The sequence below is a fragment of the Sceloporus occidentalis genome, unplaced genomic scaffold (genome assembly GCF_023333645.1).
Source record: "Sceloporus occidentalis isolate IW3139 unplaced genomic scaffold, rSceOcc1.0.p SCAF_1, whole genome shotgun sequence".
NCBI lineage: Eukaryota > Metazoa > Chordata > Lepidosauria > Squamata > Phrynosomatidae > Sceloporus > Sceloporus occidentalis.
In genome coordinates, this window is record NW_028316981.1 from 214091976 (window position 1) to 214116321 (window position 24346).

Genomic DNA, 24346 nt, shown 5'->3' on the forward strand with positions numbered 1-24346 from the left:
TTCGTACCCCGGAAATTTCGTAACGCGGTGAATTCGTATCCCGGGGTACCACTGTAATATACTCACCTTGATCCAGCAAGGAGGACAGACTAGTATGCAGCTGATTTGGGTGTCTTTCCAGACACAATATTCATCTCATCAATTTAATGCTGCGTTTGCTGTAGATGGTGCTGCATATTCACATCTAGGGACGACTCATCACATGCAGTAAAGTGTTCCTAGAGCTGGAGCAGGGCCAATTCATTTTAATACCACTGAGCTGCCTAATCAGGCTGAAAGATGAAAATAATTGAATGGTTTAAACAGGAAAAAGCTGATTTAGTTCTCTGCAGAAAATGCATTTCAGGCAACGGGAATTTCACTGTTTAAACCACAACATATTTAAAGAAGATTTGGTATGATAAAATACAATGCAGTGAAGGCTCATGTCTTCCAACAAAAGATATTTTGATGATTAAGTCAGGCTATGTGTTTCTAAGAGGAAATATTGAGGAGAGAAGATTGACAGGTAGTGGTGGATTTGAACTTAATATTGGACTTGAAACTTTTCTGAGTGAGAATGATTTTATTGTTGAAGAATTATTGACTGGAGATTTCACTGGGCTCATGAGCCTCAAGGTAGACAGAACAAGAGATTAATGCTGAAACACAGTGTGCTAAACATGGGTTTAAGAGGTGAGTGATAGAGAGATATTTATTGGGTTGCGAGAAGTACTAGGACTATCTGTTTATCTTGGATTTATTTTTTTACATATTAAAATAGACCCTGCTCTGAGGATCTTAGAGTGGCTTACAGTAGTGTTAATTAGAACAGTCAAAAAGAATCTGAAACAGTAACACTAATTTAAAAGGCTAAAAACATTTAATTTAAAGCTAAAATGGTTTAATTTAACATACAAAATAGAACAGTTCAAGAAAAGACATTCAAAATGTGCGCATTTGGACAAAATCAATAATGCCTCTAAAGCTTTAATAAATAATCACGAATGACAGCAGCATTGGCACTGAATGTACTGTGTATATACTGTACTTGTCTATAAGTCTAAAAATTTATACCCAGTATTGACCCCTAAATCCAAGGTCGACGTATTTATGGGTCAATATGATGATGTGATAGCAGCTCTTTTGGATTTCCCCATTCAGTGGAAGATAGTTTCTTTTTCTCTTGAGCCGAGCAGAAAGTGTCCTGAGTGATTAACTGCTGTTAGACAAACAGAGACCCAAGATAATTAGTTTCTTTTTCTCTTGTGCCAAGCAGAAGGAATCCTGAGTGATTAATTGTTTTTAAATAAACAGAGACCCCCTCCCATCTGTACTGGCTGGCTGAAACCAATGTTACAAACAGCCTCAATTAGAGTCTTTCTTGCTGTATGCACACATACACACACTGAGGAGCCTCCAGGTTTTACCCTCAACTCATCCATGGATCATTGCAAAATCCATACTTTTGGCCCCAAAACCTGCCCTCAACTTATACATGAGGTCAACGTATAGTCAAGTATATATGGTATATGATAAATAAATAATAAATATATAAATTTGGGGTCCATACAGACAGGCCAGAATAAAGCTGCTTTGGGTCACTATGGAGGTATGCTGTTTAAATGATGCATGCGTCCTAAGAGGCCGGAAGCTGCGCCAAAGCCACACTCCAGTCCTAAGGACTGGAGCACAGCTTTGGCACTGCTTCTGGCCTCTTAGGATGCATGCAACATTTAAACAGCATACCTTCAAAGTGACCCAAAGGAACTTTATTTTGGCCTGTCTGTATGGGCCCATATTTCTTTTATACATTGTCTTTCTTCTGGTATGTACCTTCTCTGCAGAGATTGTTCAGTACATTTTTTCTGTTTTTGTAGTGTTGGTTAGTTTATATCTTTTTTTTCAGGATGTGTTTTATTATTTCTAATATAAGATTAGATTTTTGATTGTACAGAGAAATGATTTTTATTGTTGTTGGCCATGTTGCTGCTAGCTTTCTTTCTTGTAAAATGATTCCAACAACATTAAGGCAGTAACTTCTTTTAGTGATCCAGATTGCAGTTGTGTATAATACAGATCAAATCAATATATGTACTTCCTAATTCTGAAATTTGCCCTGCTTTTGCTTTTGCTTATGTTTTTGTTTTTCTTTAAAAAGGCAGTTAAGCATAAAATCTAACCCATCCTAAATTTACTCATTCTTGTTCTAATAGCCTGTTATCCAAATATTTCCCTATGCAGCCTATTTTACATACATAAAGCTAATATTTGCAATTTTCCACATATCACTGAACTCCAACTCCCTGACCATCTTGAATTTATAGAAGTTGAAGTCCAGTAGCAAGTGGAAAACCCTGTCTTCCCATTCTAGCTTTAAGTTAACTTTTTAAATAAAACTTGGCCCCACAGATGCAGTCTCATATGTTGGCTATTCCTGAGAGCATGTTAACCTAGAACTATGTGATTGGGAACTAGACCCAAAAGAGAGCACAGTTTAGGATTACTAATCAATGTGTCTCCTTGCATGTTCATGGGTGGCATATCTCCCAGTACAACTTGCTCAAATTTGAATAATGGGGAAAATGAGGACTGTTACTATTATGTATTACTGGGGGCTCTGTGGGCATAGCTGTCTGACCAGCACTGTTAAAAAAGGATATTGCAGAAGAAAAGCCTCTGATCTTTTCTTGAATATGCTGCCATTGTAGATTAGTTTCTCTTTTGAATAATGCCAAAAACCTAGCGACAGCACTAGCTGCACACCTCCAAGTACTCATCTTGCATCACCTTCCCCAAGTAGGTTTTGTACTGAGAAGACATCTTTCTGCTGAAGAATTTATAAGTACCACTTCTCAGAGATACCACTTTTGCAGGAGGCTGGTGTATAAATCATAATAATACTAAAGCTAAATTAAGTTTCCTTTTTGCTCAATTTACATAATCTGAATTTACATAGGGATATGAGCTGACAAACTTTCAGGTGTTGGAGAAGAGCAAAGATCTACTTTTCTACCCCTAGGACCACTGCAGGTTTCATCCCTTCCCCAAATTTGGTTTCTTAAAAATGTTCCTGGAGTGGGAAACAAGATGCAGGGGAGCTGTGATATATTTTAAAAGGGAATCACTCTTCTCATGGGTTTCTGGTTATAATTTTTCTATTAAGGTCTAGAGTCCACAGAAAGTGAGGGTCACATGTTGCCTACTTTGGCTGACTGTAATTTATACGTGAACTTCATATATCTTTATATTTGGACTTAAATTAACTTAATGGCCACATTTGTGAACTTCGTTTTCCTCTTTCAAAGTTTGTAGAATTTAAATTTATGAATCTGTGCACAAGATGAATTGTGGCCTATGTTTTTAGATATGAATGGGATTCCTCACTACCTATCTGCCCTTTTGGGGGAGGGGAGAATTGGCTTAAATTCAGGTACATTTGTGTATCTGGATGTTTGCATAGCCTCCCCTCATCCACTCTGTCTGAATTTAGATTGTACATTTTGTGTTAGGACCTGTCTTTCTTTTTCTGCTTAAAGTGCCATGTGTGGAGAATCTACAAACTTTGAAAGAGGAAAACAAAGTTCACAAATGTGGCCATTAAGTTCATTTAAGTCTAATATAAAGATATATGAAGTCCATGTATAAATACTAAAGTACAGATGGCACATACCATTTTGTTTGCGAGAGTAGGACAGGGAGAAGAAGGAAAACCAGTCTGCTTTTGATTTCTGCTAGTAAACAGTAGAAATTGTTGTTTATAGCATGGAGCAGATCCAACAAAAAAGAACAGAGATGGCAATACACCACTAGACCTAGTGAAGGAGGGAGACACAGATATACAGGATCTTCTGCGAGGTGATGCTGCCCTACTGGATGCTGCTAAAAAGGGTTGCCTGGCACGAGTTCAGAAACTGTGTTCACCAGAAAACATCAATTGTAGAGATACCCAGGGACGAAATTCCACCCCACTGCATCTTGCTGGTAAGTAGTTGCATAATTTATTCACACAAAATTGCCTTAGAAACTGTCACATCCACCCAAACAGCCATATGATGAATGTAACAGGAAATGAGAGTTTAAAAATTCCAGTGATTTTATTTAACTGCTGAGTTTTCTGTTAATGCATTGTTGTTGTTGTTGTTTTAATATAGCTGGTTACAATAATTTGGAAGTTGCTGAATATCTTTTAGAGCATGGTGCTGATGTCAATGCACAAGACAAAGGAGGATTAATTCCACTGCATAATGCAGCATCCTATGGGGTAAGCAGTATTTGCTAATGTTTTATTTTCAAGGTTTGTTTCCTGTCTTTCTGTAATCAGTGCAATTTAGTGCAGAACAGTAGAAAAATAAATAATAATAGCCATTAGTAAAACAAACAGCAAAGAAGGCAGCCCTAAGATAAGCTGTCTACAGAAGTTTGCCAACGTAAAATTTTGGTGTCAGCTGGCAGCTTCTAATTACTACCATTCTTCTTGTAAATTAGCATGACTGTCAAATACCAAATAAATTTCCCCACCATAACTATCCCACTGAATTGAAATAAATAGGCAATTTACCAGTTGTGGAGAGATCTTGTAGCACTTTTGAGATTAACTGAAAGAAAAAAAATTGGCAGCCTGAGCTTTTGTAGACTTCAGTCTACTTCTTCAGATGCATTGGTGCTCTGTAGTAGTGCAACAATTTGGTAGGCTTCTGGTTGAGAATTTAATAATTTTGTCAGAAAACAGAGCAATTAGATATTTGTCAGGAAGCAGACGAATGAGATATTTCTCACTGTTTAGCAGAGTAGTAGAGAAGACTAGTTTAAAGCAGATCCATGAATACTTTTTGAATTATTGAAGATTATTTGTTTTCACTTATGACCTGTGTTGAAACCTAGGACCAAATCAGATTTTATGGTGGTGAGAGGGATTCCTGGCCTCCTTCATAATGTTTCTTAATTGCATTCAAAGTGCCATCATTATTCAGTGTCTGTTGAGGAACATTGATACAGACAGGTGTATCCACCTGCATTAGTTGTAATTGTAACCGAATAACGTTAGAGGGGCACAGACAGTTTTAGATTGTAGTGTGCTGTACTTTGCATAGTGCCTTTGTACTTACATGTGCATATGTTTATTCATATAGGTGTATATAGTTGCAATGCCTTAATAAGTTTTCAGCGCTGGAGCATCCATCTATCTTGGAGTTCTAAATGCATAACAAGTCAACTGAGAATTTTAACTTTTACTTTTTACTATGAATGTTACTATACTCTTTGTTTTATTCTTCCCCTCCCCCAGCATGTAGATATAGCAGCTTTGCTGATTAAATACAATACCTGTGTAAATGCTACAGATAAATGGGCATTTACACCATTGCATGAAGCAGCACAAAAAGGAAGGACACAACTGTGTGCTCTGCTACTAGCTCATGGAGCAGATCCAACAATGAAGAATCAAGAAGGCCAAACGCCTTTGGATCTGGCTACAGTAAGTTCTTTTTGAAAACAAGCAGGAGCTATTTCCATACTGCTATCCAATAATTGGTGTAGTGCCCTTTTATGTACTTTTATGTCCTGATACTTATCCAAGGAGCTCAGTGGTGGCATATGCGGAATTGAACTGACTCTGTCCCCTTAGGATTGTTTATTTAGGCTGAGTTTGTGTTATTTATTCAGCATTAGTCTGGGCCTCACCAGACTAAATCTGACACTTCATTTGCTACACTCTGTTGGCTATCATGTTTAACATTATTGGCAAGGTAGAACTGTGAAGGTTTTTTTACAGCCTTTCACAGATTTTAAATTTTGCCTATGAACTTTTAACAAATACTGGTGATAGTATGATGTGCCTTTTATTGTACTGGACAGTTGCTCCCCACCTGAAATTAGATTTTAATCATTTTATTTGAACTTCTTTTTCAACAGTAAAAACAATGTCATCGCTTAAAATGTTAGCATAACCAACCTAATAATGTGTTTCTTTGAGAAAGCTAAAATGGATTTTAAAATCATTCATCAAAATATGAGTTTTCACACTGCAAGATTTTCAAAAAACAATAAATATCTTTCCAAGTCCAAAACAGTGAAAGCATCTATATTTAGCATCAAAGCTTGGTGTTACTGATGTTCACCCACTTAAACCCACTTCAAGAATAATGCCTTTTTCTGAAACTGAAGTTATCTATTTTTCATGGATCTTCAAGAAACAACTGATCATTCATTTCTGTTTTTTAAATGCTACTTTCTTAATAATCTTTTTTTTTTTCCAGGCTGATGATATCCGAGCCCTGCTAATTGATGCAATGCCACCAGAGGCTTTGCCAACCTGCTTTAAACCTCAGGCTACTGTAGTTAGTGCCTCTATCATTTCACCAGCATCAACTCCTTCCTGTCTTTCTGCTGCCAGTAGCATAGATAACCTTGCAGGACCTCTAGCAGAAATTGCAATGGGAGGTGCATCAAATGCTGGTGATGGAGCAGCAGGAACAGAGAGGAAGGAAGGAGAAGGTAACTTTGTTGATTCTGCAAACACACTGAGACAGCAATCTTAAACACATTTACTTGGAGTCAATGCCTATTACATGAGTGGGCAACTTGCCCTCCAGATGTTTGACTCCAGTTCCCATCAGTCCTATCCAGTGTAACCTGTAGTGAGGAATCATGGGAATTGCTCTCTGACAGCTTGGGGGGAAAGTTACCCTCCCCCACCCTAGTTTACCATGGGCCTGACACCTGAAAACATATATAGAATTGCACTGTAAGTACTGCAGTTTCTTGCGTTATCCTTAAAGGTGTCTTTGACCATGTCCTTCAATGCATTGCCCAAGTATGTACATTCTTGCTGGACTGCATAGTTCAAAGCTGCATTTGAGATGAATGACTTACAGAGAAATGTATACAGCCCTGTTTAATGGGGGAAAATTGAATCTCTTTCTTCCCAATATATTTTAAATGATGAGTTGCTGATTTTGGATTTTAAATGAGTAAAAAAAAACCTACATATTTTCTCCTTGCTGCCTGTATGGGGAAATTATTGAATATATGGAGAACTTGTAAAACATTTTTTAAACAAATCTTCTGATGGTTGTTTAGAGGGAGCCAATACATTTTTGCATGTTTACTTTGCTGCCAGCCATTGGAAAACACTCCTCACATGTGAGTTGATATAAAGTCACAGGAGGATATTCATGGAAGAGAAGGGGGCACTGAGTATGCAGAAATTCCATATAAAGATGCAGTTACTTAGTCTTCTGTGAATAACTTGCTCCAGCATTATGTTACCTATGTAGTCCTTTGAGTGGCTAAATACACCAAGTATATAAATCAGAGTTTTTGAAGAATTCATTAATAATTTGAATCTATATTATGAAAAAAAGAAAAGGGGAAAAACACTCAACAAAAATAAATCTTGTATTCCATTCTTTATATTTTTATCTTAGTTGCGTTTTAAAGTAAAGTTTTTCAAATTATAAGATGGTTTCCTCCCCCCCCTTTTTAACATAGCATAAATATATGCTGGAGTAGTTATGTCAGATGTCATAGTTGTGTTACCAACTGCACAAAAGGCATCACATCCTCAAGTTCATCCATTATACAATGATAGTTTGATTTCTAGCCACCCAAAAGTGAGAAAGGGGTCTGTGTGTGTCTTGGCAGAGCAGTTCTCTGCACTGGAATTGCACTTGTGTAACCTGAGAAAGCACAATCATTTGCACAGTGGATTTTGCACTAGTGTAGTCCCCTGACCAAATCCCAACCATAGGATTTAATGTGAAATGAGAGAGGTAACAGGAGTCCATCTTTGGACATTTGTTTAGTATGTGCCCAGTGTCTCTTGTTAAAGGATACAGTGACATGTCTCTTATTCTAGTTGTTGGACTTGACATGAACATCAGCCAGTTCTTGAAAAGCCTTGGTCTGGAACATCTGCGGGATATCTTTGAAACAGAACAGGTACAATTTATTGTACTCCAAATCACTGTTATTTTTGTATACATATTATGTCTGGAATAGATATAGTAGGAGATATTGGCTAAAAGGGGCTGGTCCTACCATTGGGCAGAATGAGGTGGCCACCTGGAACGATGAATATTGCCAGAGATAGAGAGAGGTGCTTGTGGGGTTTTCTGCATCATGTATTAGAATAATTAGGCTGGCTTTGGAAGTGTGTACCTTGACCTGGGAAGAGATAAGTTCTCTTATCTGAAGAAAGAAGGCTTTGAGGTTTTAGCTTCTCATTCAGTAGCATCATATGCTTTCCAGACTGAGGCAACATTCAGCAGCACGTGATTTGGTGCAACACCTGGTTTTCAAGACAATAAGTGAAAAAACTAAAAGAACAGGTCTTTGAATCCCAGCCATTAGATTGAATCCAGGCTTGTGCTCAGCATAGCCCTGCTTTTGCTAAAGGAAGAGAATGAAATAGTAGTGTTTGTCAGGATTTGCTCTGCAGAGTTGAGGGACCCTGTGGGACAGTATGGGTGGTAAAACTGGAGGCTGCAGAGCAAAGTGCAAATTGGTGAGAGTTGCTGCCTTACTACTCTTTCTAACTAGAGAGCATCTGCTAGAAGCCAGTTTTATCCATGAATGAAGGGCTCCCATTCAGAAGGACATGTCTCCTCATTGCATTTTGTTTATATTGATGGAATTTAAAGAGCCAACAGCATATAGCATGAGGAACAATAATCTATTCCAGCTGTTGCAGAATATGGATCAGTCTACAGTTGCCCCTTTGAACTCGCGTGGGATCCGTTCCAGATCCCCCCGCAAGCTTAAAATTCGTGCACATTCAAGCCCATTAACATGAATGGTGGTTGCCCCTCTGCAGATTTCCAAATCCGCGCATTTCAAGTCTGTGGAGGGGCAACTGTACTTTCATTTCTCTTTGTTCCAAAATTCAGGTAGCATCTTAATCCTCACTTAAAAACAAGAATAAATTACAATTAAAAAGTGGCATGGCTTTTAATTTCATTACCTTTTTTTCTTCTTGACATTAAATTCAATAGAGTGGACAACAACTAGAATTTTAAAAAATACATCCAGATGCATAGTTCTGCTTTTCAAAAATAATTCACCAAGCCAGGAGTACAATACTGAACTTGATAGCAGGATTTCCAAGCCATTTCCATCGATTACTCTGAGCCTATATTGATAGGCCTTATTCCCATTTATATATCCCACTGTGATTTACTTGTTTATTTAGCATTCAGCAGGTGATGGGATGGATCTACTCTAATTGGATTTAAGCCACAAGTTTTCATACATACATCCAGATGTCAGATGTTAACACACTAAAATCTAAAAAAGTAGATTCTCCCCTGGAGTCTTTACATGTTGCTTTCATTTGTATGACACTATAATAACAAAAGGTATTTGTGTATACACATCTGCTTAAATATGTGTTTGGAATGTATGCCCTTCCTTTAAAAAAAAAAGCAGCACTCAAAGTACAAATAAAGAGATGGATCTTTAAAAAGCTTACACTGACTTGGAAATCTTCCCATCAATAATCAGCAAGAGAAAAAAATGAAATCAGGGTTAAGAGTGTCCATTTAGAATTTAATCACATGACTCTGGTCAGTGGAAAGAATCTTGAAATACTAAGGACTGAACACCCTATGTTTGATAACTTTTCAATAAATCCAGATTTTTAGTTGGAATACATTTTGCAAATTAGGAAAACATATTTTGCAGAATATTGGTTTCTTTATATTTAAAAATCAAAAGTATAAACATTTCATCCTCTCTTGCTAATAAAACATTAAGCTCCTTAAAGTAAAACATGTATTAGTGGACTATATTCCATGAAACAGTGAGTCTAAGGCATCTTTTTGGTCAAGCTTCAGGAGCTTTCTTGGGTATCAAGTCAAGCTTCAGGAGCATTCTTGGGTATCAAGTCTAGCTGTTTATATTTTGTGTTTATCTCGGCTGATTATTTGGTCATTTTGTCCCACAGGTTACTGAAAACAAGTTAGACCAAATAAAATGTTAAGGAGCCCACATCGGTCTACAAAATAAAATTGTAGAATTTAATCTGCTTCCATCTGCAGTCTCTTGACACTGAAATGTATTTTTTTCATCAGAGTGTTTGAGAAATGAAGGTGTTGCATTATTTAAATGGCATAGTTAATACTTATACAAGAGTTTACAAATACCTGTTTTGGGTCAGTATCTAGAAGCCAGTAACATACACTAATTTGATGATAATAAAGTACCTGTGAAAAGTCAGTAATAGTAGTATGCTGCCATCAATTTACATAGCATTTAAAAAATAGTCCTTGTCCAGGGTAGATAAGTCTAAATTCTGACAGTGGAAAAGAACACAATGCGATGGGAAGAAAAGGGAAAGAAATGGTAATAGAGGATGAATGCACTGAATTATTGTACTAAAAATTCTTCATGCTGTTTTTTAAGGCTCATAATGACTAGTGTTACATAATCATCTGCTTTTGTTACTCTGGACTATTCAGATTACCTTAGATGTATTGGCAGACATGGGACATGAAGAGCTGAAAGAAATTGGCATCAATGCCTATGGTCATCGTCATAAGTTAATAAAAGGTGTAGAGAGACTTCTGGGTGGGCAGCAAGGTGAGTTTCTTAAGTCATCTTCCAATGAAGATTAACATGGCAGCTCCCCATACATATTAACAGAAACCTTTAGGAAAAGAAAATTTAGTCAGGGATAGCAAATTTCAAGGTTTGCAGAACTAGTTTGCTCTCCCCATGCCCTTGATTTTTAAAAATATAGAAAAATTTGGGCCAAAATAGGATCTCCACCACCACCTATAAGGCATACATGAACTACACAAGGTTTGCAAGGACTTATATGCCACTTCAGACCGAGAAGAATCCTTTTTGACCCCGCCCCCCAGATATTTGGCCCCCTCAAAAATTGCCTTAGGGAGACTCATGCAGCCCATGTACCTCCGACTTAGGTGAAACATTAACTGTTGTGGATGTTTCTTAATTTGGATCATTTTAAAAAAAATATCTCCAGAAAACTTTGGCTGGAAGCAACAGCATTTTTCCCCAGTGGATTTGGAAAGACTAAAGGAATTAAAAAAAAAAACCTCAACATTTAATAAATAAAATGAAACAAGAGTTTTATCTGTACACTGGGAGCAGTTTTCCTTACTCTGCCCTCCATCTTATGTGAGCCTGCATTGGATAATGGTTTAAGTGTTGAACTAGGTTTCTGTGAGGCCAGGGTTCCTGGTGCTACTCAGCTGTCAAAACCCATTGGTTGACCTTGGCCAAGTTATATTCTTTCAGCCTGAAAGGAAGACAATGACAAATCTCCTTCCAAGTAAATCTTACCAAGAAAATCTTAGGATAGAGTCACCATATGTTGCATCTACCTCAGCCACTATTGCTCAGATTTATGAGTCTAACCCCAAGGAGTTACCAGCATTTCATACCTATTTCTAAGGCCTGTTCTGTTATCAGTAGTTATCTGCACTCATTGTGCCTCTTGTACAGTCATCATAGACAAATATAACTGAAGGTCTTTAAATATGAATTACTGATAGAAAATTAAATATATTTTAGTAAGAATTTTTAAGTCTCTAATGATTTACTCACACTGTTCATAATCCAGCAAAACAGAGGTTTTTTGTTCTTTGTGGGTGTAGATATGAAGAGCTAATTATTTGTATATTTTTCCTTTTTCAGGCACCAATCCTTATTTGACTTTTCACTGTGTCAGCCAGGGAACTATCCTCATAGACCTTGCTCCTGATGATAAAGAGTATCAGTCTGTGGAAGAAGAGGTAAATTATATCTAGAAAGGCAATTAAAAGTGTCATATTGTGCCAGCATTAGAGTAGCTCCACACCATTTAGAAGGTGAAAATTCAGTACACGTGCAATCTAGCTTGATTCATTTTGATAGAATAAATCCATGTTACTAGTCAGACCACTCTAAGAACATTTTTATCTCTCTGTTGAAACATGGCTGTTTAAAATGTTCTTCAAAGTGGTTTTGGAGAGGGGAAATATTCAGCAGGAAAGATGTTAAATGTGTCCCTCATCTCTGGCCATAAACCTACTCAACCATTTGGAATGTCCATTGCCTTACATTGCATTCATTTATATGTAGGGCGTGATCTGTCAATGACCCAAATGTTTAGGGTGCTTATATACTGATTATATATTAGAACCATGAGAACTGTGCCAGCTTGTAGAGAGCAAGTCATTCATAAAGTTTTTCTATTTACTGAGTGATAGAGACCAGACCTTATTGACTAAAAGCAAAGGTCAATTTGTGCTGGAGTTATTTCTTCATCACATATATTTCTGCTTAGTGTCAGAGGGTCTACAAAAAGAGAAGGGAAGCAATTTCACTAATATGCTGTTAAACCCAGATATTAAAAACATGACTATTATTTCCACCCTGTGTAAGATGATTCAGGGTAGATTATTCCAGACAGAAGATAAGAAGTTTCCTTTTTTTCTATGAGCAAATTCTGACTTAAACCCTATTGTTAGGCATGACCTGAGTAAATCCATTAAATCAGTGACATTTATCTACATGTTGATCACCATTCAGTAGTTGATTGAATGCTCCAGTAGTTGGGAGTAACCAACTCTGTGTTGCAGATAATCCCTATTGCCTCCTAATCATAGAAGAAAATCCCTTTCTTCTAAGAAGATTTCTGAGTTCCTGTTTCTCATTGCTGTTTCCTTTCTGGGATGAGCAGCAAGAAGAGCAAGCAGAGCATCTTCACCATTTCATATTCCTTCCCTTCTTTCCCCTTCTTTCAGAAGGTAGAAAGGGCCGTAGATGGGAGAGATGCATCTTTCCTTCTTCCTTCTTTGCTTCTTTGAGAGCTTCAGTTGCATCTAAATGCTAGACCAACAGTACCCTTTCAAATTAAGATGCTTGTAGGATTTCCAAAATACAACATTCTGGGAATCTTACACTGTACCCTTTAACTCATTTACAGATGCAAAGTACCATCAGGGAACACAGAGATGGTGGTAATGCTGGGGGGATCTTCAACAGATACAATGTCATCAGGGTAAGTTTCAAGAACTTTGCAAGGCCATACACAAAATAATCATCAGTTTTGCTAATAAATTAGTTTTGCAAATAGAACTAAGATAGAAAGGACCTCCACTAAGGCACTTAAACAGATTGATCCCAGGAAAAGAAAGCAGGATTGAAGACTGGCTTTGAAGAAAAAGCCTTAAATTAGGATGTATATTATTTTTAGGCTTTTGTGGGGGATAATTAAAGAGGATTAAAAAAGGATTAAAATTGATCATGTGGGGGAGTTTAGATGTTCATTTGCAAGACTGATATATCTCCTATTCAAGAGCTTCTATGGTAATAACATGCAGTGCTACTTCAGACCCTTTTTAGTTTTGTCTTCTGACAACCCTGAGAGATCATTCACCCAGTCGGAAAGAGTGCCTGTTGCATTTCTCTCCATTGTCCATAAAGTAAAAAGAACCGCAGGTTTGCATCCCCTACTTTTCCTGCTAAGGAAGAGAATACGACATCAGAAGATAGTTACTATGTGCTTCTTCTCACAAGGAACAGACTCACTTTAGTCTGAGAGCTGGCAAGTGGCATTTTCCTTACAGAAACCATTGCATGTGAATGAGTTTAGCTTACATGTAAACATTTTCTCTTGCAGATAATATTTCTCTTTTTTAAAATCCTTTGATAGATTCAGAAAGTTGTAAATAAGAAGCTGAGGGAGAGGTTCTGTCATAGGCAGAAAGAAGTGTCAGAAGAAAATCATAACCATCACAATGAGCGCATGCTGTTTCATGGTATGTAGAGTTGCCCTCTTTGAATTTCTTGCTAGAATGCCACACACTATTAAAATTTGGCCCAAATGTTTTTCTCATTTACTTCCTGATTATTCAGTGGATTTTAAGTTGTATCTGCCTAATTTGTTGATGCTCTTCACCTAGCCCTTCATACACACAGTGCAGCCCCTGCTATGTTACAGCATGGGCTATTCTAGAGGGCATTCCAGCTGGCAAGCAAAATTGGAAGTTGAATGCCAGAAGCTTCAGTGGGATGAGCTACTTGAAAACCCTATTCTGTAACCAGCCAGCCTTCTATCGTACAACATTGTATCCTACACTAAATTTACAGTCCTTTGCTTGGGCATAATGTCTTTCCCCTCACTCACCTATTCCCAGACTCATAAAATGAAAAAGAAATAGGTTCTTGGAAATGGTAAAGCATTAAGGAGAGAATTTGTCTTCATATAGGATATGCCCATCATTCTGGAGAGTTGTCTTAAGAGTCCTAGTAGGAGCTGGTAGTTTAACAAGATTATCTGTGTCCCCCTGGCAGTCCCTATCAAATGAAGAGATTGGTTGAGTGTTCATCCTGCTGTGCAAGTGAGGACAGTTCAGAAGAAGGGCTGCACAACAAGGCCTTTCTATGGAGAGAAGCCCAAACTCTCTGACAACTTGCCAAGAAGAAATGTAATAATAATGCATAACTGTCTTAAGTGGGAGGTCTGTTTATTCACAAATAAGGCATCAGGAAGCTAGTCTGTTTAGCCTTTCTGTATATTTAGCACAATCTGGATTAGGCTGTTTGACATTTTGCTCAGATATGTGGAAATCATAAACCATAAATCATGTACTTGAGAACCTGTCAAATTTCTGAGGCTTGGGAAATAAATACTTGAGTATTTATTGGTTGAACCTGTATGGCTAAATTTAAATACATTTATTTACATATAATCACCACACATAATTCCTGTATCGTTTGCAATACCAGTTTTTTTTATGTTTTGTTTTAGGATCACCTTTTATTAATGCTATTATTCACAAAGGGTTTGATGAAAGACATGCATACATTGGTGGAATGTTTGGAGCTGGCATTTACTTTGCAGAAAATTCCTCTAAAAGTAACCAATATGTGTACGGAATTGGTGGTGGTACAGGGTGCCCCACGCACAAAGACAGGTCCTGTTACATCTGCCACAGGTGAGTTTCTGGTGAGCTCTGTTGATACATTGCTTGCATTTTGAATGCTAAATGGAAAAAAGAGATTGAATCTCAAGATAAAATGGAAAAAGAAATGCCACAAACTTTTTCAGTCTTTAACTTGAAAGAATATTAATGCCAGAATATCTCTGTGATGTTAGAATTGGGTAGTCTCACAAGAGTTAAACACAGACAGCTTCTGACTCATTGCTAGCTTTTCTTTTTTACCAAATGAGCCTATTGGTGATACAGTTTTGGCTTCATTGCCCTTCAGTCTTAATGCAGTATACAAACAGGAATGACCTAAGGAAGGCCCTGCTTTTTCATTAGATCAATTACTTAGCCCCACATTTTCATAAGACAGCAGATTTGTTTCCCTCTGTCTTAAATAGTCATTGGTTCCATTCCAGATAAAATCAGGGCTTTCTCCTGGCAACAAAAATGTGGTATTCATTCATTTGTTTAAACAATGCATTGGCTAGTCAAAGTGGTGGTACCTGGAACAGTGCCAGTCCCTGAGCCATTTGCGGCAAGTTTCCAGAAAAGAAAGAAACATTTTCACTTAATGGGCACAAATATAGTGCCAGATGTTGGCACATGGGAAAGAGGAAAAAAATGAAAATGTTAGAAAACCTAAATGAATAGAATCCAAAAAATTCAGTTCCCCATTTATCCAACACATGATTTTTGTTGTTGTTGTTGCACATGAAATTACTTTGTTTTTCATAGTTTTTCTCCTGTCTTCCTTTAGACAAATGCTTTTTTGTCGTGTGACACTGGGAAAATCCTTCTTACAATTTAGCACCATGAAAATGGCCCATGCACCACCTGGGCATCACTCTGTTATTGGCAGGCCAAGCGTAAATGGACTTGCATATGCGGAGTATGTAATCTATAGAGGAGAACAGGTAGGTTGCAAATGAAAACAGTTTATGTGTCATGGCATTGGTAGGTCCAAACAGTTAGTATATGTTAATCAACATATATTATCTGTGCACCACCACTGTCAGTCAGCACTGCATCATGATTTACAAAGCAAAACCTGCATCCTCCATGTATCACCAGCATGCAGGTACTACACTGGTGTTTTCCATGACAGACGTATAGAGTGCATTTCTCTCTTCACTTGATCAAGATGCTTATAGATATTTAAATAGAAATGTAGCTTCTATACTTCACAAAGCAGAGATGTTTGTTACTTGTTTCTGTTACAATTTCTAGCCATGAAGGCATAAAATGTGGAGCTACCCTCAATTTAATTATCTTGAATGAAGAGCACAAGCATTAATGCTACCTGATACCCTTAAAGCTTCTTAATTATTTTGATAATATGTGCAGTAAGATTGACTTATGAATAACACAGGGGGGTATCTGGCCAAAATAGGAAACCTTATTTTATTACAATATTTGAGAGTGGCGTAACTAGTTGTTCAGACATGGACTGGGGAGACTTGGCTTCAGATCTGTGCTCATCTGTAAGGTTCAGTGAGTGGCCTTGAGCCAGTTACACTATAACTTATGTCATATATTGCTTCTGTTTGTTGTCACTCTGCTCCATGAAGAGAGTCTGGGTTATACATATGTTAAATGCCATCATTACCTTTTCAGTATGACATATTAGTATGTCTCTCCTATTGCTTCTGAAACACTGCAGCCTAGTAACTTATGGAGGAACAGATGTTGCCAACTAAACCTTCAACATCCTATGATATTCTTTTTTCTTTAATAGCCATCTTTACAGAGATCTTGTTTTGTTTTCTTTGCATCTCCTGCCCATCCTATCGTGCCATTCATTGGAGGCAAACTAAATAACAGATATGGGAGATAGTGTGTTATGGAACAGAAAAAAGAAAGGATCCTTTTCCACATAAAGGGTACGGTGTCAGGAAGTGTAGCAAATACCATCTGCACAGGATCATATTGGTGCAGTATGTAGTAATAGAGAAGGACAGAAGAACCAAGAATATCAAGCTATTGGATGATGGTGGGGAGATTGACATTGGGGATGCAGGTGACTTGCAATGCATTGTCCTCCTTTTCAAAGTATTTCAGCATAATGTGCAAATACCCTCATTTGCTACAATGTCTTCTAATTTCGATTTCTTTACCTCCTCTTAGGCTTACCCAGAGTATCTGATTACATACCAAATTGTAAAGCCAGATACTCCCTCACAGACAGCAACAGCCGCAGAGCAGAAGACCTAGTAAATGCTGCTTCAGAGAAACAAATGACGTGATTTAAATAACTTATGGACTGGATGGATGACATTAGTTTCAAAACATCAGCAGTGTATGAAATTATTGTCACTCTGGAACTAAGCTGTATGTGTTTTATAAAGTATTGCTCTATTAATGAATATGAGTAACTGATACATACTCAATTGCTACTATTCCTTTTGAGGAAATGTTTACAAAGGTTTGCCTTTTACCAACATATCTCAGGCTCACTTTCCCTGCAGTTGCCATGTGTGTAATGACATCATTGCTTCAAACTGGATGTTTGGGAACATTATTTAACAAGCAGGGCTATGTCATAACCGTTTTCTTTCTTTTTTTAAAAGAAAATAATTTCTGATGCCACTTGGTTTGGTTTAATAGTGCATACCAGCGGTACTGAACTCATGCCACATTCTCAACATTCAGCATTGATTTGGTTTTGTTTTGTTTTTTAAGTCCTTAGTTGGCTATTTCATTTTTCCTCCTTTTTATTATGAAAATGAGCCAGGCCCTTCTTGGGAATATTTTTGCACAAAGTCAGGTCGACTAAAATCAATTAACAATGCAATAGGAATTTCTTACCCAAGAAGGTGTTAGAGATCTAGTTCTTTGGTCTGGGATTCTTTTTGCACTTTTTATGAACTCTTCTTTAGGTTACTAGGAGCATAAATGTTTAGGGTAGAAACTCATATTTTGTCCTTGCTGACTTCCTCTTTGTCTAAGAATTCATACTAGTGTTTATTTAGAAACCTCTTGGAAGGATCTCTTCATTCTGGGAATGTGTTCTGCTTTCTCCTAGCTAAAGTAATAATAGCCTTGTTGATAAAAGACTTTGTGAGAGAGCTTAGGTAAGGACACATATTTTGAAAGTATCTGATAAAAAGCAAAAGGAATTTGGAAAGCATTAAAATGAGGAGGCAAAATTACCAAAGGCACCTGCTTAGGAAAGTCTGCTTGGACATGTTTTTTGCTCTAGAAAGAGTCCAGGAGTTTGTTCAAGGCCACTTGCACCCTCACCTGTTTATACCGCCACTTCCCTTCCCTTCTCTTCCAACTCCTCCATGATCACAGAGAGTATACAAGCAAAATCAAAGCCCTTGTGGTTATCTGAACGTGATATACTCTTCCCCAAAGTGAGGAGCAGGAGAGAGAGATTTTGAGCCAGATGCCTGTCTCAGATCTCTTGCTGTGTACAATCCCAGAAAGAGAATCTTTTCCACATAGACTTGAGTGGTGTCCATTCTGCTTGATTTAGGGCCTTTTCACTTTCAGTAGGAAGAATACATTTTGTATTATATTGTGCATGGATTCAGTCACATGCTGTATCAGCAACAGTTTACTGAATTAACATGCAAGTATATTTTCTCCAAAGCAGATTGGTTTTTAAATGCCTATAATAGGGGGTAGTTTGCATTACACTTTATGCCAGAAGTTCTGCTAGTTACTTTCAATCTATTAATTTCTGTCCCCATAAATTTTATGAAAAAGCCCCTTTATTACCATCTATATAATATCAGAGGTATAACAATGAAAGTTTAATTCTTCCCAAGAAACGGCTTTTTTTTACAATGCAATAACAGTAGAAAAAAACAAAGTTGAAAATTAAGTAGTAATAGGGATTTATAAATAGGAAATGTAACACAGAGAGAGAGAGATTACAATATTAGTAGAAATACAACCTTGCAAAATCTTGTGAACAGCCAAAGGATTGCTCAAATTACAGATCTTCCTTAAAGCTTTTTATTCATTGAAGATAAAAACTAAACCGTTCCAATGATTTTATGAAATATACTGGCATCTGCTTGGAAATGGGGACAAAAAAATTACCTAGCGACACCACAAGCACAACAACAAAACCCAAAGATGTTTTTGGAAAAATGTCTTTGCAAGAATAATCATGTAGATTTTGACAGTTGTCAAGCTCAGTACTCGACTCAGACTGGCTAAATGCCTTCTGATGTTACTGGAGAGACCAGATGTGACAGGTTTCGACAATGGTGAATCTTTCCCTTTTGTGTCTGCTGTTCCTGGCCACTTGCTCCAGTTGGGCTTGTTGGCTTGCAGCGCAGGGCTTTGGAGTTCAGAGCTGGCCAAGCTAGTTTCTGCATTAGTACATGTCAAAGTTGTGAAGTTCATTGTTAAAGTGAACGAACAGTGGCGTTCACTGTTAAAATGTTGGAGTTCATTGTTAAAGACAGATGAACATTCATGGAGGGATTTCTGTTTTTAACTGCAGTTGGGGTGTGTGCCAATTGATTGCAAATAAATGTGAAAGTCTACATTCTGCCAGCTTCATGTAGATGTTAATTGGAACACAGCTGTCTTTATAGTTAAACCAAATGGTTAACATGGATGTCAAAATTCAGTGTTTTTCTCCAAGGGATGATTCTGTGGTTGTCTTTTTCCTCCAGTGTGCTAGTTGAACTAATGAAATGTTTTAGGTTTCATCTAAACTCCCAGAACCTCGAACTGTGACCCTGATCTTTTAAACTGCCAGTGTTTTGTAACTGATGTTTTGTGCAGAGTAAAAGGTGCTGTGCGAGGAATTCCATTTGCAGTGGCTTTTGTCTTGTAGTAATGTAATTCTGTTAACATGTCCCTAGTCAGACCTTGAGAAATATGCCTACGTTTTTGCTTAAATCTTCAGAGATCCCAAAGCCTAACATGGAGAGCCAAGTGTAAGATACAAATATAGTATTATCTGTCCTTCAGAGTAACACAGTAGTCACATTTCCCTGATATAGGAGTTGATATTGGGGGGGGGGGGGGGAGATCTCCCAATCCAATTTCTAAACACACTTAGGTTGGAATAAATAACCCAAGAACCTAGTCAGTGCTTTGGGCATATGTGCACACTTTTGCCATAAAAAACAAAAGTAACAAGATTTGGGCTGTGTATCTGGCATCTCCCCACCAGGGCAGGGAAAAAACCCAAATACTTTCTGGGAGTAAGGCCACCTTGGATCCCAGTTCTGCCCAATCAAATCAAATGCTAATAAGCTTAGTACAGCCAGTTCACTTCTTGGTTTTCTTCCACAAAAAGTAAAAGATAAAGGTACAGAAGACCTGATGCTCCTTCTTGGATTTCAAACAGGATGGGCAACTGTTTGAAGCAAGATGGCTGCATTAGTTCCCCAGGAGACCTTGGAAGACAGCACCATCCTCAGAAAAACCACACACAGCACAATGTCCTATGTGGCATGTGGGGCATATTGCCACATCCCCCCAGGCTGTTTTAGATCCCTGACATGCCTTTTTTACAACAGAAAATAATCCAGAAATCACTTCCTGATCATTATTATTTTTAATCTTCTTGTGGACCTAAAGTGGCAGAGGGGCAGAAACATGATGAAAATGGCTCCCATATCTGTCAAAGATGTTTGGGGACAAAAAATTGTTTTAACCCCCCAAGGGCCTGAGGACCACAAAAATGGCCCAGGAGGGCACACTTTACCCAACCCTGTTTTAGATTTGTCCCTAGAATGTAACACCATTGGTTTGCAATTGTTCTTGTGTGTATGTTGTGAGTGCGCCTTCAAATCACCTGTCCACTTATGGCAACTACATGAATTTCATAGGGTTTTCTTTGCATAATTGTCGCCTTAAATGCATTGATCTGTTGAGGGCTATTGCTCACAATGTGCAGCAGGAAATAGTTTGCCACAAAAGGTGTGAATTTTGCCAAGGAGCCATACCCAATTCCAGCTCTGTGACAGGAGCATTTATATGGAGCATATGTTTACAAACAAACATTGGTCACATTGCATTTGACATTTCTGGGTATAGAATTACATATGTTTGAAGAAATTCATAAACACATTTCCCCATTCCAGCTTCCAAAATGGGAGGGGAATTGTAAAATTCAGATTTTGGGGGGAGGGGGTGTCTGAATCTCTGTCCAGTTGTATGGAGGGCTTCATTTCTTTTTGGTACAACTGTTCTGCTGCTCCAACTATATTAACCTGTTTGCTAACATTGGGATCTGCAAGCAACATTTTTAAAGATGTGCTTTTTTGTCCATGTCAGCTGGAATATTTGTTAAAGAGGAGATTGATATGTTTAGGAATCTGCATCACAAAACAGTTATTCAGTGAACACTCAATCTGGGGGAGCTAAGAATTATCTTAATTTTCTTATCCAACAAAAACATGATAGAAACTGGAAGTTGGGAGTGAAATACAAGTAAAGATCGTTTGTTTTTTTTTAAAGTGTTAAAAAGATTCTTTTCAGGGGGCTTCTAAAAGAATTCCTTTCCTGTGCAGACATTTCTGAATTCTCTGGGTATGTTATTTATTGACTTGAAGTTTCAACATGTGCAGAGATAGTGCTTAATTCGGCTGTAACTATACTACAGGTTTAAACTGCTATTATACCTACAGCAGATTAAACATAACTGTCTATATTGTGCCTTTTTCCCATACTGCAGGTCCAACAGTGGCTTCATAGGGCAGGGAAAGGATTAAACCCACTTCAAAGAAACTATTGTTTTAAAAAAAAACTTTTAAAAAGTGATTTAATTATTCTTTGGCACTGGGAGTTTGGTCTGTGGGTACATTTTTAGTTTTATTATTTAAATATTCTTTAAATATAAGCAGGAGAGTTTGCTAGCAGGATCAACTGTGTCATCAGGTAAGAGAGACTTTGGGTACCATTTAAAAGGCAGCAAATCATCAGTTATTTAAAAACCCTTCTTAGCCTATTAAGATGCCAGTTGAAATTTCTACCTTGAGCACCAAAATGTGTTGGGCCCATCTGCCTGCCAGGATAATGAACTTGTGCCCTGGCACTGTGAAAACTTAGGACACTCTCCAGTTCTCCATAATATATATTTGTGAGGCCGATTGCTTGCTGTGATAAATGTGAACAAGCTACCATTTAGTGCTTCAAGGTTATTATAAATATATAAATATAAAGCAGAACCCCATAATAGGGTCACCATAAGTCGGGAACAACTTGAACGCACCCAACAACAACAGCATAGAGCATAACATGAACCAGCAAGGATCAATTCACATTTACAATACATTTCTTACTGCTGGATTCAATCACAGCAAAGCCCTACAAGTCTTGTGTGATAACAAGTGGCCAGCACATTCCTGATCTCCTCCTGCTGGTGTTTATAATTGGGCTGCTGTAAAAGTGAATAAAGCCAATTAAACTAGTCAATGGCTATCACATTTTTGGTAGAATTCAGAAACATTTTATGTTTCCCCAAATGTCCACAACAATACGAATTCTCTTATTTCCATAAACATCTGATTGTATCCATTACCAATGACTGCTGTTTTGACTTGTTTGCAACCAAGCAAGCGACCTTTGTGGTGGCATCATCTGAACAGGTAGGCATTTCATTTATAGCTCTTGCTGAAGTCCTAACAGGTTTTTGGAAAGGAGTTATCTGTAGTTTGCTTTCCTTACATGTAAAAATTCTTCCCCAGGATTGCAATCAGTAGAAACCTAGATCTGCATTCTGCTCAAAAATTTGCTTAATTTTTACTGGGCACAGAATTTTATTTTTGAGCAGAATGGAGATTAGGTTTTGTTTTCTTCTGCCTAACAATTTTGTGGAGCATACAGAGTTTTATTGGATGGGTAAACCATGACTTGTGATTAGTTTATATGAGAAAAAACAATTTCCAGAGAGAAACAATGGCAAGTCTTATGACAACCTATGTATTGTGGCATAAACCTTTGAGGACCAGAAGTTGAACATTAGTATCTGTCATGTGTGTTGGGGTTTAGGGCTCAAAATGTGGAAAGCGGTAACAAATCATGCATTTAAGCTGAAATGTCTATGCCACTGAATAATGGTTTGGTAGTATATTCATATGCTATTTATATGGGCATTTTTGTTGTACCAGTTCTGTTCAATTACTAGTTGTTCTTATGTGCCTTCAAGTCTTTTACGACTTATGGCAACCCTAAGGAGAACCAATTACAGGGTTTTCTTGGCAAGATTTGGTCAGAGGAGGTTTGCCCTTGCCTTCCTCTGAGGCTGAGAGTATGACTTGTATAAGGTCACCCAGTGGGTTTTTATAGCTGAGTGGCAACTCAAACCTTGGTCTCCAGAGTCATAGTCCAGTGCTCAAATCTCTGCACCACACTGGCTCTTCAGTTACTAGAAAAAATATTTTAAAGGCTTGGGGGTTTTATACAATGCAGTCTCACTTTTTTTGTATTTCTTTGCAATGTTTTCAAAAGTTCCAGCAGGTTTTTAGAATTGGCAACTTTGTTTGCTGTACCATCAGCCTGTGTATCCTTTGTGATAATTTTGACACCTGGTTATTTCCATAGACACTAAAGTACTGGCTTTGCATCTTAAGAATTCTTGTGTAACTTGCTTCCATAGCTAGCCTTATGTTCTTCATACATATTGGCCACAGAAGAACATAGAAAGTCCCGCTATGACCTTTCATTGTCTGTGACCTGGAACTGGGATGTTACTTCTTTTCTCTGGCTAAAAGAGAAGATATTAGATTCTCTTCACTTTAACCAATGTGATTGAATTTTGCATAAAGCCAATGTAACAACTGAATTAGATTTTACTGTGCTTTGACTTAAATGTCTGATGTATAGTACTTGTGACAGATCAAGATTCAATAAACACTTTTTAAAAAACAAAATTTGATTTTTCTTTCTTTGGTGATGCTTCAAAAGCAGGACCACTGACTTTCTCCAGTAATTTCTTTTATTTACTCAAAGGCGTTTGTGTTTGATCTTTCTGCATAGAAAATACATTGAGTTTCACTTCTTGTAATGTTTCTGGCCCTTATAAGTCAGCAGTTTTTTCAGCAATGCCTACTGAAGCCTCAGATGACAGGGAGATAAATAAGATGTTAGAAGGATGCAGTGTCTTGTATCGCTCTTTGTAATGTCATGATGTTAGTCACAGGCCTACATTTTGTCTTAGATGTTCTGTTGTCAGTTAAGATGCTGACAGATGTCATTCCCCTTCTTGGTCCTGAGAGGACCAGAGATAAAGGGCAATAAAATGCCAACTCCATTAGCAACAGAAAAGTAACTTCCCTTGAGATCCAGGCTGTCCCTGTCCTGTGCAAACCTAAGTACCCATTTCTTAGGCAGAGAGCATCGCATTCCTCAAGACAAACTTACTTGCTGTATAGGTAAATACATTGGAGTTGGTGTCACCACCCCATTGACCCAGAAGGACTCCTATCTTAAGTTACATTGGGGGGAAAGAA

At 37.7% G+C, this 24346-nt stretch overlaps 1 protein-coding gene across 1 annotated transcript in view; it reads left to right on the plus strand.

Annotated features, from left to right (window-relative positions):
- LOC149323362 (poly [ADP-ribose] polymerase tankyrase-1) overlaps positions 1–23767 on the plus strand; it is a 103978-nt gene extending 80211 nt beyond the window's left edge. The window contains exons 16-27 of the mRNA XM_089488838.1: positions 3744–3963; positions 4134–4243; positions 5267–5455; positions 6237–6474; positions 7838–7920; positions 10437–10557; positions 11641–11738; positions 12914–12988; positions 13643–13748; positions 14741–14927; positions 15679–15835; positions 17046–23767. Coding sequence (XP_089344964.1) covers positions 3744–3963; positions 4134–4243; positions 5267–5455; positions 6237–6474; positions 7838–7920; positions 10437–10557; positions 11641–11738; positions 12914–12988; positions 13643–13748; positions 14741–14927; positions 15679–15835; positions 17046–17132 — 1671 coding nt within the window. The 3' untranslated portion in view covers positions 17133–23767. The remainder of the gene's footprint in view (positions 1–3743; positions 3964–4133; positions 4244–5266; positions 5456–6236; positions 6475–7837; positions 7921–10436; positions 10558–11640; positions 11739–12913; positions 12989–13642; positions 13749–14740; positions 14928–15678; positions 15836–17045) is intronic.
- The last annotated feature ends 579 nt before the right edge of the window (positions 23768–24346 follow it).